General features: G+C 40.2%; 1 protein-coding gene across 1 annotated transcript in view; it reads left to right on the top strand.

Annotated features, from left to right (window-relative positions):
* LOC141092722 (phospholipid scramblase 2-like) overlaps positions 1 to 14,859 on the top strand; it is a 90,672-nt gene that overhangs the window by 58,725 nt on the left and 17,088 nt on the right. Inside the window, exon 8 of the mRNA XM_073579117.1 lies at positions 1,166 to 1,327. Coding sequence (XP_073435218.1) covers positions 1,166 to 1,327 — 162 coding nt within the window. The remainder of the gene's footprint in view (positions 1 to 1,165; positions 1,328 to 14,859) is intronic.

The following is a 14,859-nucleotide window of genomic DNA, read 5'->3' as shown; positions in this document are numbered from 1 at the left end:
CTCAGCCAGTCATCCTCATCAGGTTCAGGTGCCTGATAATCAGGCTCATTACCTTCCTTCACCAGAATAGGGAGTTCACCAGACCCCAGTGACGAAGGGGAAAATGAACTCGCAACACAAAGGAATATCAAAAGAGTCACTTAGCTGAACCATGCAGATCAGGCAGGGGACAAAAGAACTCCAAATGCACACACAGGAAATCACCAGCAACCTCCAAGAGCAGCCCGTTCAATTATATGCTCCCAGCCAGTAATCCCAGGTTCCCAATTATTGTCGTCAGGTGGAGAACTTCCATCCACCTGGCCAGCTCCACTACTCTCAGTAACCACCAGAGGGAGCAGTGGGAGCTTCGGCTCAGAACTTTGAGCAAGGGAATTCACAACAGAGGGGAATAGAGAAAGAAGCAGGAGAGCTGCAAGTGCAATGTGACCTGTCAGACTGGAGGGAGAGAGAGGAAGAGGAATAGGGAGAGAGGCAGGAGAGCTGCAAGTTCAATGTGACCTGTCAGACTGGAGGGGGAGAGAGGCAGGAGAGCTGCAAGTGCAATGTAACTTGTCAGACTGGAGGCAGACAGATGGAGGGGAATAGGGAGAGACAGAGAGGCAGGAGAGCTGCAAGTGCAATGAACCATTTGCAGCTCATTTACATGCGATTTCAACACTTTCTCAGAAACTGAAACACTGATTTCTACAATTAAGGTTTAAATTTAATGATCCTGAAACACCTGTACTTCCATGTTAAAAGTTTAAGGTATATAAAATACTCATTACAGGTTTCTAGTAAGTCCAAAGACAATAGGCTGGATGTTCCAATGATATCGCCCAAAAATGCCATGCTCGGCATGATGACTGCCTTCAGCCAGATATTCCATGAGCGAAGATGTTAGTATATGTTTGACTTTAATGGTTAATGTATAATATCGCAAAGTGCTGATGCGTCACCTCTGGGATTTACCTTTGCTCTTCTGTTTTGTTTTGATTTTGTTTGTTTTTTTATACCGCGCAGTATCATGTGATTGTGGGATGTTTTCAAACACCATATCCAAAAAGTTATAATCCAAAAGTTAAACTCCCCTAGAAGGCATGTCTTACTGTGCAGTGTATCTACACATAGATCTTAACATACCTAAACAGCCCCAACTTTTCTACTTAATTTCTCTCTTTAGCTGAAGGCACTTGATGACCAAACTATAGTTGGGCGGATTTCGAAACAATGGTCTGGAATGGTAAAGGAGTATTTCACAGATGCTGACAACTTTGGAGTTCAGTTCCCCATGGACCTTGATGTCAAAATCAAAGCCGTTATTCTTGGTGCCCTCTTCCTTATTGTAAGTACTGTTTATTCCGTGTCTGCGGAGGGGGGTTAGGATAAAATGTATGGGTTGTTTGTTGGAAACAATTTTTTTAAAGTTTGTGTACAGTAGAAAGGACTTGATTAGATTGAATCCAATCTGCTCTTATGTTTGTAAAGCCTGTAAATGTTCTTAGCCTACCAGTTTTAAAAATACAAGCTGTAATTGATGCAGGAAGGTAGGTAAATGGTTAAAGTGGTCAGATGATAGTAAAATATTCTAAAAGAGGGAAAAGGAGGAAAGCAACAGAAGGAGCATGAAAACAAATGCTATTGACAATGCTGATGGAAGTGGATAGGTGGGACTTGTAATCCATGAAGCCTGCAGAGTGGGTGTATCTGATGTTAGGTGAGTCATCACACAAGCTGTAGTCACAGGTGCGGGGACTGCTCGCCGACTGGCGAAAATCATGTGGCCATAATGCAAAATGCTCTTTAAGGTGTAATGGAGGAATGGATACTATGTGACCTGAATCCAGCAATCTAATGGTGCATTTACACCATATGATTACGTGAGCGAGCGTTCCTTGGAATGATCGATTCCGTGTAATCATGCAGTGTAAACAGTCAAGGCAGAACATCAACAGGACCTGCACTGCCAAGATCAATGGCAGCCTATGTGCAAAGAATGATCCACTACTGATGTTTCTGTTGGATGGTAAATGTGGTTTGCCTGTGTAAGGCCGGGTTTACCAGACTGGCGGGGTTTAACGACCGCCAATTCGTACTTGTTTGCCAATCGTCAGTCGTGTAATAGCCTCTTTAACCCTTTCTTGACATATGATGTACTGGTACATCATACGGTATTTTGCGGTGCGTTCCCACAAATGGGTGTGCCGATACATCATGGCGATCATGCCTGGCACTGGAGCTGTGATAATCACTGACTGTGGTGGAAAAAAATAAATTTTTCCAACAAAAAATTTCTGGGAAAATTTAATTTAAGAATTTTTTTTTTTTTTTTTTTATCACCACATTTTTCATTTTTGCAAGGGTAACAGGAGAAAATGGACCATACAATTTGCTGTGCAGTTCCTCCTAAGTATACTGATACCTCATATGTGGGGGGGAAATTATTGTTTTTGTGCAAGTCAGGGCTCAGAAGGGAAGGAGCACCATTTGACTTTTGGAGCACAAAATTGGCTGGAATAGATAGCGGACGCCATGTCATGTTGGCAGAGCCCCTGATGTTCCTAAACTGTGGAAACCCCCATGCACTTGACCCTATTTTGGAAACGTCATCCCTAGAGGGGATAATGTTAACACTGAGTTGTGAAAATTAAAAAAAAAAAAAAATCCCACAAAAATGTTGCTTTAGCCCCAAATTATTCATTTTCACAATGGTAACAGGAGAAAATGGACACTACAATTTGTCATTACACCAATATCCTATATGTGATCGAAAACTACTTTTCAGGCACAGTGGAATGCTCAGAAGACAAGAAGTGCCATATTGGAGTGGATTTTGATATAATGGTTTCAGGGTGTCATGCCACATTGGCAGAGCCCCTGAAGCGCTAGCACAGTAGAAACCCCTATAAGTGAGACCCCATCTTGGCTGGCAGTATGACAGCTAATTGGATAGCCTCCTGATGTACCCTTATACAAGATTGTAGGGCGAAACGCGTTGAGCGACAATACTGAGGTGTGATGGAGTCCAGTATCACGGCTCAGCATCCCTGTTAGGCTGTGAATGGAGCGGTCCCATTGAACATTGGGACATTATGTGCATATGAGGGGTGGCATCTGAGTATTGAGTCAGAATGATTTGATGTCATTCCCCTGCCTTGTGGGGAAAGGAGCCTTTACTTGTAGTCATATAGTGACACTTTATTAGAAACCCCGATGGGGACAATGTGCAATCAAATAAGCACTTCAGTTTACTGAGGGTCCATTTTCTATTGGCTTTCAGTAATTGAGAATAATATATCACTGTATCCTCAGAGTAAGTGCAAGGTGCAATAAATCTTGAGCATCACCATCTGGAAAGGATATTTAGTGATCCCCCATATCATCATAAAAGTATCAAGGTAGAGGACGATTATAGGGAGAGATTTATCTCTGAGTGAAGTTCTGTATCCATAGTATAGTGTCATACTGTATATATTGGTTATTGACATTAGTGTCTTCTATGTATCCCCTTTAATAGGGGTCTGGTGGACAGACTGCACACAAGCACGGTGAATGATTTATATTTATTTAATCTAGTATTAAAAGTTAAGTTTTATTATTTCTCATTTTCACATCTTGGTGGGAAAAATTGAAATGTTCATTTCTTTCCTGACACTTTGCTTTAATTCCTGTGACGTGCCTAGAGGATTAATAAACTTATTGAATTTGAGCACTTTGAGGGTGTGTGCACACTTGTTTTTTCACTTTTTTTTGCGTTTTTACAAAAAAAAAAAAAAAAAAACGCTTAAAAAAACGCTTAAAAGAAGCATCCCATTCATTTTAATGAATTCTGCACTTTTTGTGCATATTGATGCGTTTTTTCCGCAAAAAAACGCAGCATGCTCATTAATTTCGCGAAAAAATCCACATTTATAGCTATTTTATGAGGCTGGGGACACTCCGGAAAAAACGCATAAAAAACGCACGTTATTTGCGCAGAAAACGCACAGGAAAAAAATACGCATGTTTTCTGGAAAGGAGTCCGGTTTTCTGTTAGGAATTTTCTGCATACATGTGCACATAGCCTGAGGGTGCAGTTTTTAAAGTGGTGTCACTTCTGGGTATTTTCTGTCACATAGGCCCCTACATGTCACTTCAAAAGTGATTCGGTCCCTAAAAAAATAGTTGTTAATTTTGTTGTAAAAATGAAAAATTGCTGATAAACTTTTATCCTTTCTAGCTTCTGTAAAATAATGCATATCCTGTAAAATACTCAGGACTAGTTACCAGATAAAAATATAGTGGTTTATTTGGTTTCTTCCATCAAAGAAAGGTTATTACAGAAAAACAGGTGAATAAAAATAGGTGAAAGAGAAATTGTCCATTAGATCATGTTCTGAGATCCCACATGGCAAAAGCAACATGTATTCTTCTTCTCTCCGAGATCCTGAATAGCAAATGGCTGCTGTGTCTCAGTTCGGCTTCTCACATCGCCGTCAAGTAATATACCAGCTGTTATGTCATGTCATCTTGCGTCTGTCTCTCATGATGGTGAGGAAAGAAGACAGCACCCTCTACAGTTAGCCATGAATTATATACGTCTCTTGAAACACGTGATCTCGGTATATATGGAGTTTGACATTTACCTCAAGGCTAAACTTAAATATGTAGTGAGCTGACATTTCTACCATGAGCCAAGCTTAAAAATAGCCTATGTCATGTAAGCTAAAGCATTCTACAGAACTGGGTGTAATAAGAAATTAACGGATTATTAATATTTAACAATTCCCCCTTTTGAGGGAGACAGACTTTAATTGGAACCCTCAAATATAACAAGATCTTCTTTCTTCTTTTCTTCTTTGACAAAATAATTTAATATCAATAATAATAATAATAATATCAGATTACCGTTATAAGTACTCAATGACATAATTGATGTGAATTCATGTTATGGTAAGCCGTGAACAATATTCATATAAAATATGTATAATTATACTTCCCTAAGTCTAAATTGAAGCATCTCAGGTCCAGTCATCATCATCTGATGTCATCTGGTCTTCATTTTGATGTCTTCTGTCTTCTTCTTGGTTCTTTTAAAAATACAGTTTTCTTATAGCATATAGATGTTGTAGGAATTGTGTGGTGTATCAAATCAAAGTCCATAAATTCAAATGTTGATAAGAAACAAAGTCTATAGATGAAATGCAGCTTTAATATCTGTGCAGTGTCATCTTTAAAAACCTGGGCTTACATTGGCTCGCCTTGGATATTCTGGAATCCTCCATCGGTACTGGTCTTTGAACAGGTGTGACGTCTTTGGTCAACAAAGCAAGGGTTAAAATGACTCTTCCTTGCTAAACATAGCACCATAACCAGTCCTTGTCCTAATGCACAGGACATATGTCAGGGTTGTAGCTTCCTGATAATTACCTTCATTGTTCACCAGCTTTCATCGAAGCTTTTCAGGTGATTGAAAACCTCTGGAACTTGATAAGAACGTGATAACACAGTTCTTCTCAGCATCATAGGATCATCGTCCTCTGGTTGTCAGGTTAGACACTTTAATTGTGACTGTCGGTGGTGGATACTGCACTTGTGACTGTCAGTGGTGGATACTGCACTTGTAATTAACACAGTCTATTACTCAGTAATCATAGCTTTGTTACCTTCTGGGATTTCTGGATCGCGGCATTCTTCTTCTTGCAACTGATAAAAATCAATGAAGTTTAGAAATGTGAAAAGTCTTTATTAACATAATTTCAGTATCTTGCTTGAAGTCTTCATTCCCTATTCTATACCAAATCTGGTAATTTCCCTATCCCATAATATCACAGCGTACCATAGCAATCAGTAATATCCATATAATTATTATCAGAATTTGTACTGTATATGGATTTCAATATTTGAAATAATAAACCAATAATAAATGATAATACATTATTATCCATTTTTTTTTATGTGATAGAACATTTTTTTATGTCATAGGTGTAATTACCTTTTTCAACCCATAGGTGTCACTGTGTTTTATGTAACCAGTGTTATCATCTTTATTAATAAGGAATATATTCATTATACTAATAATATGTAGGAATGTAAAGCCATGAACCAAAATAAGAATATATGAGTGAGCGAATGAATGAATAAAAGAATTGTTGCATATAACTCAGAAGTGAAACATTTTCCTTAGTAATAGAACCATATAATTGCTATATTTAATGAAGCAATATTCTCAGCAGATATTACTTTACTAAATATTGGTGAAAGAATTAAAAATAATGAAAAATAAGAATAAAAATAAGAATAAGGCCTTTATGTTGATGCAGTGTAGTTATGTCTTCAGTAACATACACCCTTAATATTTCCATGATCTGGATTATTTCATAATTGTCATAAACTTGTGTTATCAAAATATTCAAATCATGCAACTTTGCATGTAATTCCTCTTAGTGTAAAGAAATGACTCTTTATAATACTTGTTATTATACCCAATACTTATACCATTGTACCTTATTAATATTTTTTCCTATTAAAATGTGTGAAGAAGAGGTATTAATCAAATGTGATTATGTAGTCAGGATAAAAAACATATTTCCCCCTTAATACCAAAAAATATTGTTTCATGAAATAATTAATTTATCAAAACCAAAATTAAAAATAATTAATGTATAAATTATGTGAATTTATACTTGCTTATACCATTATTTGTCTGAAGATGTGTAACCATCAAAATTAATTTGAATATCATAAAATTATCCTTTGGAAAAATTAATTTAAATGTAGTTTAAGATTAACACTCTTGGACAGAGAAGGAAGGTCCACTATTCCCAGATGCAGCTGGTGAATACCAGGCTCTGTGCTGGTGCCTGTTTAAAAGAGCTAAAGCTGATAAGGAAAGAATAGATTTTCTTCCTAAACTATTTTCTATTTTGTTGTGCGATTGCACTTATCCACAATTAACTAAATCAAGAAATAATTACTATAGAAATACAGAAATATATGTTTGTATAGATAATATTTCATTATGTATCTTAATATTCTAATAATTTCCTAAAGATAAAAGCTTTGGGGTTTTTTTTTTTTTTTCTTTCTCTCATGCATTCAGGATCCTGAGGTCTCACAAACGTATCACATTACTCGCTCAGCAGCTGCTCATACACTCAGTCACTGTCACTCAGACTGTGTCACATATTAAGTTTAAACCAAATACCTCACATATGAAAGTGTGATGAATACACGTATTTTAACCCAAATTATCCTAATTATCAATGCATTGTAAACTATTTCAATTTAGTCTCTTAATATTTCTTTGAATATTCCCCAAATACACATGACATAAATATATGTATATGTATAGCTATACTTGACATTTAGGCCTGGAAAAAAATTCCATTGCTTTGCAAAAGTTGAGACCCCCTTTTAAAATTCTTTTCCTAAGGAACAGGGACATAGCATACTGGTATACTTGTATTATTAGAACAAGGTTCAAATTCCCCTGCTATGGTTGTCATTCAAACCATGCAGTAAAAAAGCACACACCCAGAACATTTTAAAAAGCAATTGGTTATTTCCTTTTAAGGGTTAGATATATAAAATCATGCAATTATTGCAACATCCTGTGTAAATAAAGGCATAAATCCTTGGAAGAGAATTTTTCTCGATTAAGTCCTGCTTTGAAATGAAAATTCTAAGGAAACATAAAAAATAAGGTTAATATCATATAATTCTAAATATTATTACTGATGTAGATTTTAATTTTCATTAAAATACAGTTCTACTATTTCTACTTCTACAAACACTCTATATATACTGTATGACTATGTATATATCCACAAACCATAAAACTACAGGATTATACTCTATAAAATAATTACATATAACTCACTAATTGTATAACACTGTTACACAATATATATTACTTTTTCTAGCCAATTCCTACACCCATACTTATTTCTCTGCAAAAAATATCCTGAAAGGTTCTTGCCATTTTAAAGCTGATAGATTCTTGGAGCAGAGTATTCAGTTTACAGGCCATGATGTCACTCACCACCTGTTTCTGTCTGTTAAATTCGGCCATCTTTGTTACAGAAAGAAAATCAGAACTCATCATTTTTCTTAATTCCATTTGTGTCTTTTCGGTGTTCTTTTGCATCATTCCATATGGCTTATAACAAACATGTGATCTCCTTTGTACTTCATATATTTGGGGAAAACTCATTTTAGAAGGTTTTGCTAATACAGGCTTCTGATAAGATTTTACTCTGCCTGTCTTTCCAAAATTAGCACAATTTACTTTCCTTTCACGATTCTCGTGTTTCCTGGCAAAATCAAGAAATTGCGCACATTCAAACAAAGAATCTTTTTGTGACGCAATAACACGAGATGCAGGATTTAGAAACCAAAATTTGCTTACAAAACTCCTTATGAGGGACGGTGTTTTGACATTCTCACTCAGCATTTTGTACAAACGTTCATATATGGACATGAACGTAAAAATACATTCCTTCCGACCAATCCTTAATTTTTGAAGAATATCAATATCTGGATGATTTTCATTTGATGAACAAAAAATGAGAATTTTTAATCTGTCCTTATCAGTTAAATTCTCATGTGTTTCACCAGATAACTTTAAAGACAATCTCCTTGCAAAATTTACAGGGATCCACATTTTGAACAACTGATTCTTCTCCTCGTTAGATAAATCAAATTTTCCAGAACAACTTTCAAAGATCTCAGAGTTTCTATAAACATCTATTTTGTTGTCATAAGCAGGAATTATTTGGCATATCTTTATCAAATCCTTCCTCACGCTACTTCGGATTTGGGCCTGTGAGTCTTCTATTTTTAGTGGTACGTCTTTCCCTTGTACGTCCTCTACGTCAGTTCTGAAGTCTCCTCCTACTTCTCCATCTTGTTCCACGTCTGCAAGGTCACCTTCAATGGCTGCTACAGACACTTGATTACAGTCAATCTCCCTAACTTTACAGCCAATCTCGAGAACATCACAACAATCATTTTTGGATTTCTCTGACACAGATCTATGAAATATATCTACCATCTGTAGAATATTTTTTAATCTCTCTCTTTCTCTATTGAAAAACTTAGAATCTAACCTCTGATTCTCGAGTTCACACTCGGCATATAAACTTAACCATAAAACTTCTGAATTAGAATTGTCTACAGACTTAAATTTCAATTTACTCTGCTTAGCAAGACAATTAATTACATCCATTTCTCTTACCTTGAAATTTCTCAGCTTGTTTCTTTGATAGACAACGCTGGGTTCCTGTCTTCACACGTCTGGCTTAGGTCTGGTACTTTTGGCACTTGTAGTACTTCTCAATCTATCTGGTACTTCTTACTTCTAGGTTCTATGTGATTCTTGTAAGTAGTGGAATTCCCGATAACTTGCACATATGATTTGACGTTAGCAAAGTCCATTCCCCCGTGTGGGCAAGTTGAGGGAAATCCGCAAAAAAGTACAAAAATTCAGATCTGGCTGGCTCTCCAATGTAAAATAATGCATATCCTGTAAAATACTCAGGACTAGTTACCAGATAAAAATATAGTGGTTTATTTGGTTTCTTCCATCAAAGAAAGGTTATTACAGAAAAACAGGTGAATAAAAATAGGTGAAAGAGAAATTGTCCATTAGATCATGTTCTGAGATCCCACATGGCAAAAGCAACATGTATTCTTCTTCTCTCCGAGATCCTGAATAGCAAATGGCTGCTGTGTCTCAGTTCGGCTTCTCACATCGCCGTCAAGTAATATACCAGCTGTTATGTCATGTCATCTTGCGTCTGTCTCTCATGATGGTGAGGGAAGAAGACAGCACCCTCTACAGTTAGCCATGAATTATATACGTCTCTTGAAACACGTGATCTCGGTATATATGGAGTTTGACATTTACCTCAAGGCTAAACTTAAATATGTAGTGAGCTGACATTTCTACCATGAGCCAAGCTTAAAAATAGCCTATGTCATGTAAGCTAAAGCATTCTACAGAACTGGGTGTAATAAGAAATTAACGGATTATTAATATTTAACAGCTTCCTAACAATAAAAAATGTCTCAAACCATCTTTAAATGTGCCCAAAGCAATTTGTATTGGATTGTTCTCTGCACTGTGGACCATCCTTGTTCTTACACAGGTCCTGTTTACACAGGGCGATGTGCTGCCAAAACTTTTTAAGCAAGCCAAGAGATCATTTCACCCAGCGAACAAGCGTTTTGCTCGCTTATCAGGTGATCGGCAGCCTGTTTATCTTGCACAGTTATATAGAAATTAGTATTCCTAGGATCCGTTAAGAGAAGATCAGGCTAGTAAACGTCAACCGATCGGCAAATGTGTGGCTTATCAGCAGTCGCTTAGCTCCACCAGTCTGGTTGTGTAAACCCGGTGTTGGGGAAAAATGACACATTGCTGGGACCCCCAATGATCCTGAGAGGGGAGAGACCGCAGTTCTGGCTTATTTCTCTGTCAGTTCTCGAGCATTGCTGTAATTAACGCCTGCTAATATGATATATTATACGCCAACCCAACTGATCACATTTATGGTGATGAAAACAGGAAACCACAGTTGTGACTTGGCGAGGTGGAGAAAAGAATGTAACATCCTGTAGTAAGACATTGCTCCTCCTGTGGTTTGGGTTATGTCTTTATACAATAAGTTGGTTCTGTTCACACTTTTATCATGGCTTTTATTTCCATGGACACCCAACATGTCTAGCTTCTTTTCTAATTAAGTGGTGGAAAAAAAATCCAAAATTTGTTGTTAAAAAATAAAAAAATAAAAAGCGCCATTTTCCAAGACCTGTAGCGTCTCCATTTTTCATGATCTGGGGCTGGGTGAGAGCTCACTTTTTGCACGCCGAGCTGACGTTTTTATTGATACCATTTTAGTGTAGATATGATCTTTTCATCACCCGTTATTGCTTTTTATTGCAATGTCGCGGCGACCAAAAAAAACATAATTCTGGCGATTTGAATTTTTTTCTCGTTACGCCGTTTAGGGATCGGGTTAATTCTTTTTCTTTTTTTTTATATTGATAGATCAAGCGATTCTGATCTCCATATCAAATATGTGTATGTTTGATTTTTGTTTTTAACTGTTTTATGTTGAATTGTGCGAAAGGGGGTGATATGAACTTTTTATATTTTTTTAATTTTCTTTAATATTTTCATTAAACTTTTTTTTTTTTAACTTTTTGCATATTTCAATAGTCTCCATGGGTGACTAGAAGCTGCAGTACTTTGATCGCTTTTGCTACACACAGGCGATGATCAGATCACCTTTGTAGCAGATATGCTCACTTGCCAGGAGTCCCAACCATGGATGGCACTGGCAACCATAGAGGTCTGCTGCAGACCTCTAGTTGTCATGCCAACCTATCGGTTGTGACTGGGTCACCGATGGGCGGGATTATCAACGCGTTTCCGGTATGCGCGATTTAAATGCCACTGTCAGAAATTGACAGCAGCATTTAACTAGTTAGCAGCCATGGGTGGATCGCGATTCCACCCATGGCTGTTGCGAGCAAAGTCAGCTGTATAGATCAGCTGTCGTGCCCAGAAAGGTGCGAGCTCAGCGCCGAAGGCCGCACAAAACGGGGAGTCCAGCATGGACGTACTCTTACTCCCCAATGTCGGAAAGGGGTTAATATTGAGATATTAAAGAGATTCTGTCAAAAGATTTTTGACACCATATCTGACAGCAGGATAATTTAGAAGCAGAGACCCTGATTCCAACGATGTCTCTTACTGGCCTGTTTTGATAAAATTACTGTTTTATCAGCAGGAGATTATCATTATAGGACTAGTAAACCTGCTACCAGTTATTCCTCCATATTTATGAGCTCCTTATAACCCTGTTCCTACTATTGATTGACAGCTTTCTAGCTTTTTGTGAACTGCTAGATCTGCAGCAGAGAAAACTGATTTTATCAAAATAAAAAAAAGAGAAAACCAGCTCACCTGTTCCATTGCGGCATGTGGTGTGGGAAAGCACGGAACCAGTGCAGTCACACATGGATGAGTTCAAAAAAGGAGAGGTTTGTTCCAGCTTCCAAATGATGCAAAATATTTTATTCAGTCATGGATAAAAACATGAAGCAGTGATAGACAAGTTCACATGAGACTCAGGAGCTTTACGCATTTCGAACGCACTAAGACCTCCTTTCTCAAAAAGATCTAGGGAGATCTGATAACACCCTACCTGCCCTACCATCCCTACATTGGTTCCTCACCAATCGTCGAGCAGGAAACCTAAGCCCTGTATCTCCCTAGAGCTAGGCCCTGGATAGGGAGGGGGAAGGGATGAGCACAGTGTGCAGCGCTGCTGCCGGGGGCTCCATCCCTGCAGGTCCCCGGATCCAAGATGGCAACGGGGACCTTCGGGGGCCTGCAGGGAGCTGGCTACCTCAGTGCCTGCAAAGCGCAGGCAAGGAGGAATACTGCACACTGCCTGTGACAGATTGCTGATGCGACAGATCAGCGATCTGTCACAGGACAGTGATGTCCCCCCTGGGACAACCTAATAAAGTTTAAAAAAAAAAAAAGTGTAAAAATAATTTTTAAAAAAATCGCTAAATAAAAAAAAAAAAAAAAAAAAATATTCCCCAATAAATTCATTTTTTGGAAATAAAAAAAACAATAAAAGTGCACATATTTGGTATCGCCGCATCCGTAACAACCCGCCCTATAAAACTGTCCCATTAGTTAACCCCTTTAGCGAACCCCTTAAAGCGCGCCCCCCCAAAAGAAATTCATGAAAGGCTGGTTTTTGTTCATTCTGCTTCCCAAAAATCGGAATAAAAAGCGATCAAAAAATGTCACGTTCTCGAAAATGGTATCAATAAAAACGTCAACTCGTCCCACAAAAAATAAGACCACACATGACTCAGTGGGTCAAAATAAGGAAAAATTATAGCTCTCAATATGTGGTGATGCAAAAACTATTTTTACAATAAAAAGCGTCTTTTAGCGTGCGACAGCTGCCAAAAATAAAAACCGCCATAAATAGTAAATCAAACCCCCGTTATCACCCCCTTAGTTAGGGAAAAATAATAAAATTAAAACAATGTATTTATTTCCATTTTCCCATTAGGGCTAGGGTTAGGTCTGAGATTAGGGTTAGGGGTGTGTTGGGGTTAGGGTTGGAGTTAAAATTGGAGGGTTTCCACTGTTTGGGCACATCAGGTGCTCTCCAAACGCAACATGGCGTCTGATCTCAATTCCAGCCAATTCTGTGTTGAAAAGGTCAAATTGTGCTCCTTCCCTTCCAAGCTCTGCCATGCGCCCAAACAGTGTTTTACCCCCACATATGGGGTATCTGCCTACTCAGGACAAATTGCAAAACAACTTTTGGGGTCCAATCTCCTGTTGTCCTTAGCAAAATAAAACTTGGGGGCAAAAATATCATTTCTCGTTCGCCTTATTGGGGGACACAGAGACCATGGGGTGTATGCTGCTGCCACTAGGAGGCTGACACTATGCACAAAAAAGGTTAGCTCCTCCTCCGCAGTGTACACCCCACCGACCGGCAGGAAGTTCCTCAGTTTAGCTTAGTGTCAGTAGGAGGTGGACACGGGTCTTTTATTAGACCCCTATCTACCTCGTCGTGCGTCGTTCCTTTACAGGTTTCGGAGGGATACGGAGTGAACAGTCACATCCGTACTCCCACAAAGAGACTGAGTACGGCGTGTACTGCCACCCCGTATCCTCATAGGTCTCCGCGGCAGGACCAGGAGCCTCGCACAGGTGCGTGCCAGCTATACGGACGGTCCTTGCCCCCCCGCCTCCCACCATCTCGCCTACCAGAGCCTGACGGTTGGACGAGGCGTGGATTCCATAAAGACGACAGACAGCGTGGGATTCTCAGGTACCTTTATTGTGGCCCCCGGCCTGGGTGAGTATGCGGTCTAGCGGTCCCCCGGTGTTTTCATCCTAAGGCGGTCGCCAGGGGACCACGGTAGGGCCTGTGCGCCCGCTTCTCCCCACGGTCGCCGCATCCATGAAGGCCCCTGTTCTTTCGGGCCTTGTTCTGCGCCCCCCCCGCTTTTTTCTTCATCCCGGCAGGGGTATACAGGGGTCGGGCTGTGGGAAGCAGGGACGCGGCCCGGGGTTGCGGCACGTCTTCCGCGCCGACCCCCTGCTGACAGGCGGCCAGCGCTATTAATTTAGGCCCCGGCTTCTTCTCGGGCCTACCGCTGCGTCGCGGCCACGCCCCCTGCCCCTTTCTTCTAAGCGGGCTTCTCTCCCGCCTGTCCTAGGCCTTCCCAGCCCCCTTGCCTCACACCAGCCTGCTATTGGACAGTGGGCGGTGCTAAGGGGATCTCTGCGGCGAGCTCCGCCCTTCTTCTCCCTCTGGCAGCGCGCCCTTTCCCTGGTGGTCGCCATCTTCAGCCTGCCAGCCGGACCTCATTTCCTGCCGGTTTTCGGTCGCTGGGCCTTTTTTTTCAGCCGGATTGGCCTGGCCTCATCCTGCAGCCAGATCAGAGAGCGTCGCCCTTGGGGACACCGGACCGTGAGTAGCTCTGCACCTGCAGACTGACACCCTTCTCTGCCTTCTGTCCCCCAACCGGCCGGCACTGCCTCTCTTTTCACTATGTCCAACGCTAAGTCTGATCGTACCCGCTCTGCGTCCAGCCCGACGCCGCTCAGGAGCCATCCATAGCCCCAGGGGCGAGTGAGGCCCCCCATGCCGGGTTGGGCCTCCTCTCAATCACAGTCAGTGGCAGACCTCATCAAGGTGTCTCAGTCCCTAGTAGCCGTTCTGGACAAGTTGCCCTTGGGAGCTTCGGCGGGACCCAGCACGTCTCAGGATGTCCCATCTGAGCCAGCCAGCGGCAGTCGCAAGAGGCCCAGGCAGGACCTCCAGGCGGAGTCCTCCCCTCGTC

The sequence above is a fragment of the Dendrobates tinctorius genome, unplaced genomic scaffold (assembly GCF_039654945.1).
Source record: "Dendrobates tinctorius isolate UK_male_01 unplaced genomic scaffold, ASM3965494v1 ptg000060l, whole genome shotgun sequence".
Classification (NCBI taxonomy): Eukaryota; Metazoa; Chordata; class Amphibia; order Anura; family Dendrobatidae; genus Dendrobates; species Dendrobates tinctorius.
Note: the sequence above shows the minus strand (reverse complement) of the source record. Positions and strands in the feature narration are given on the sequence as shown.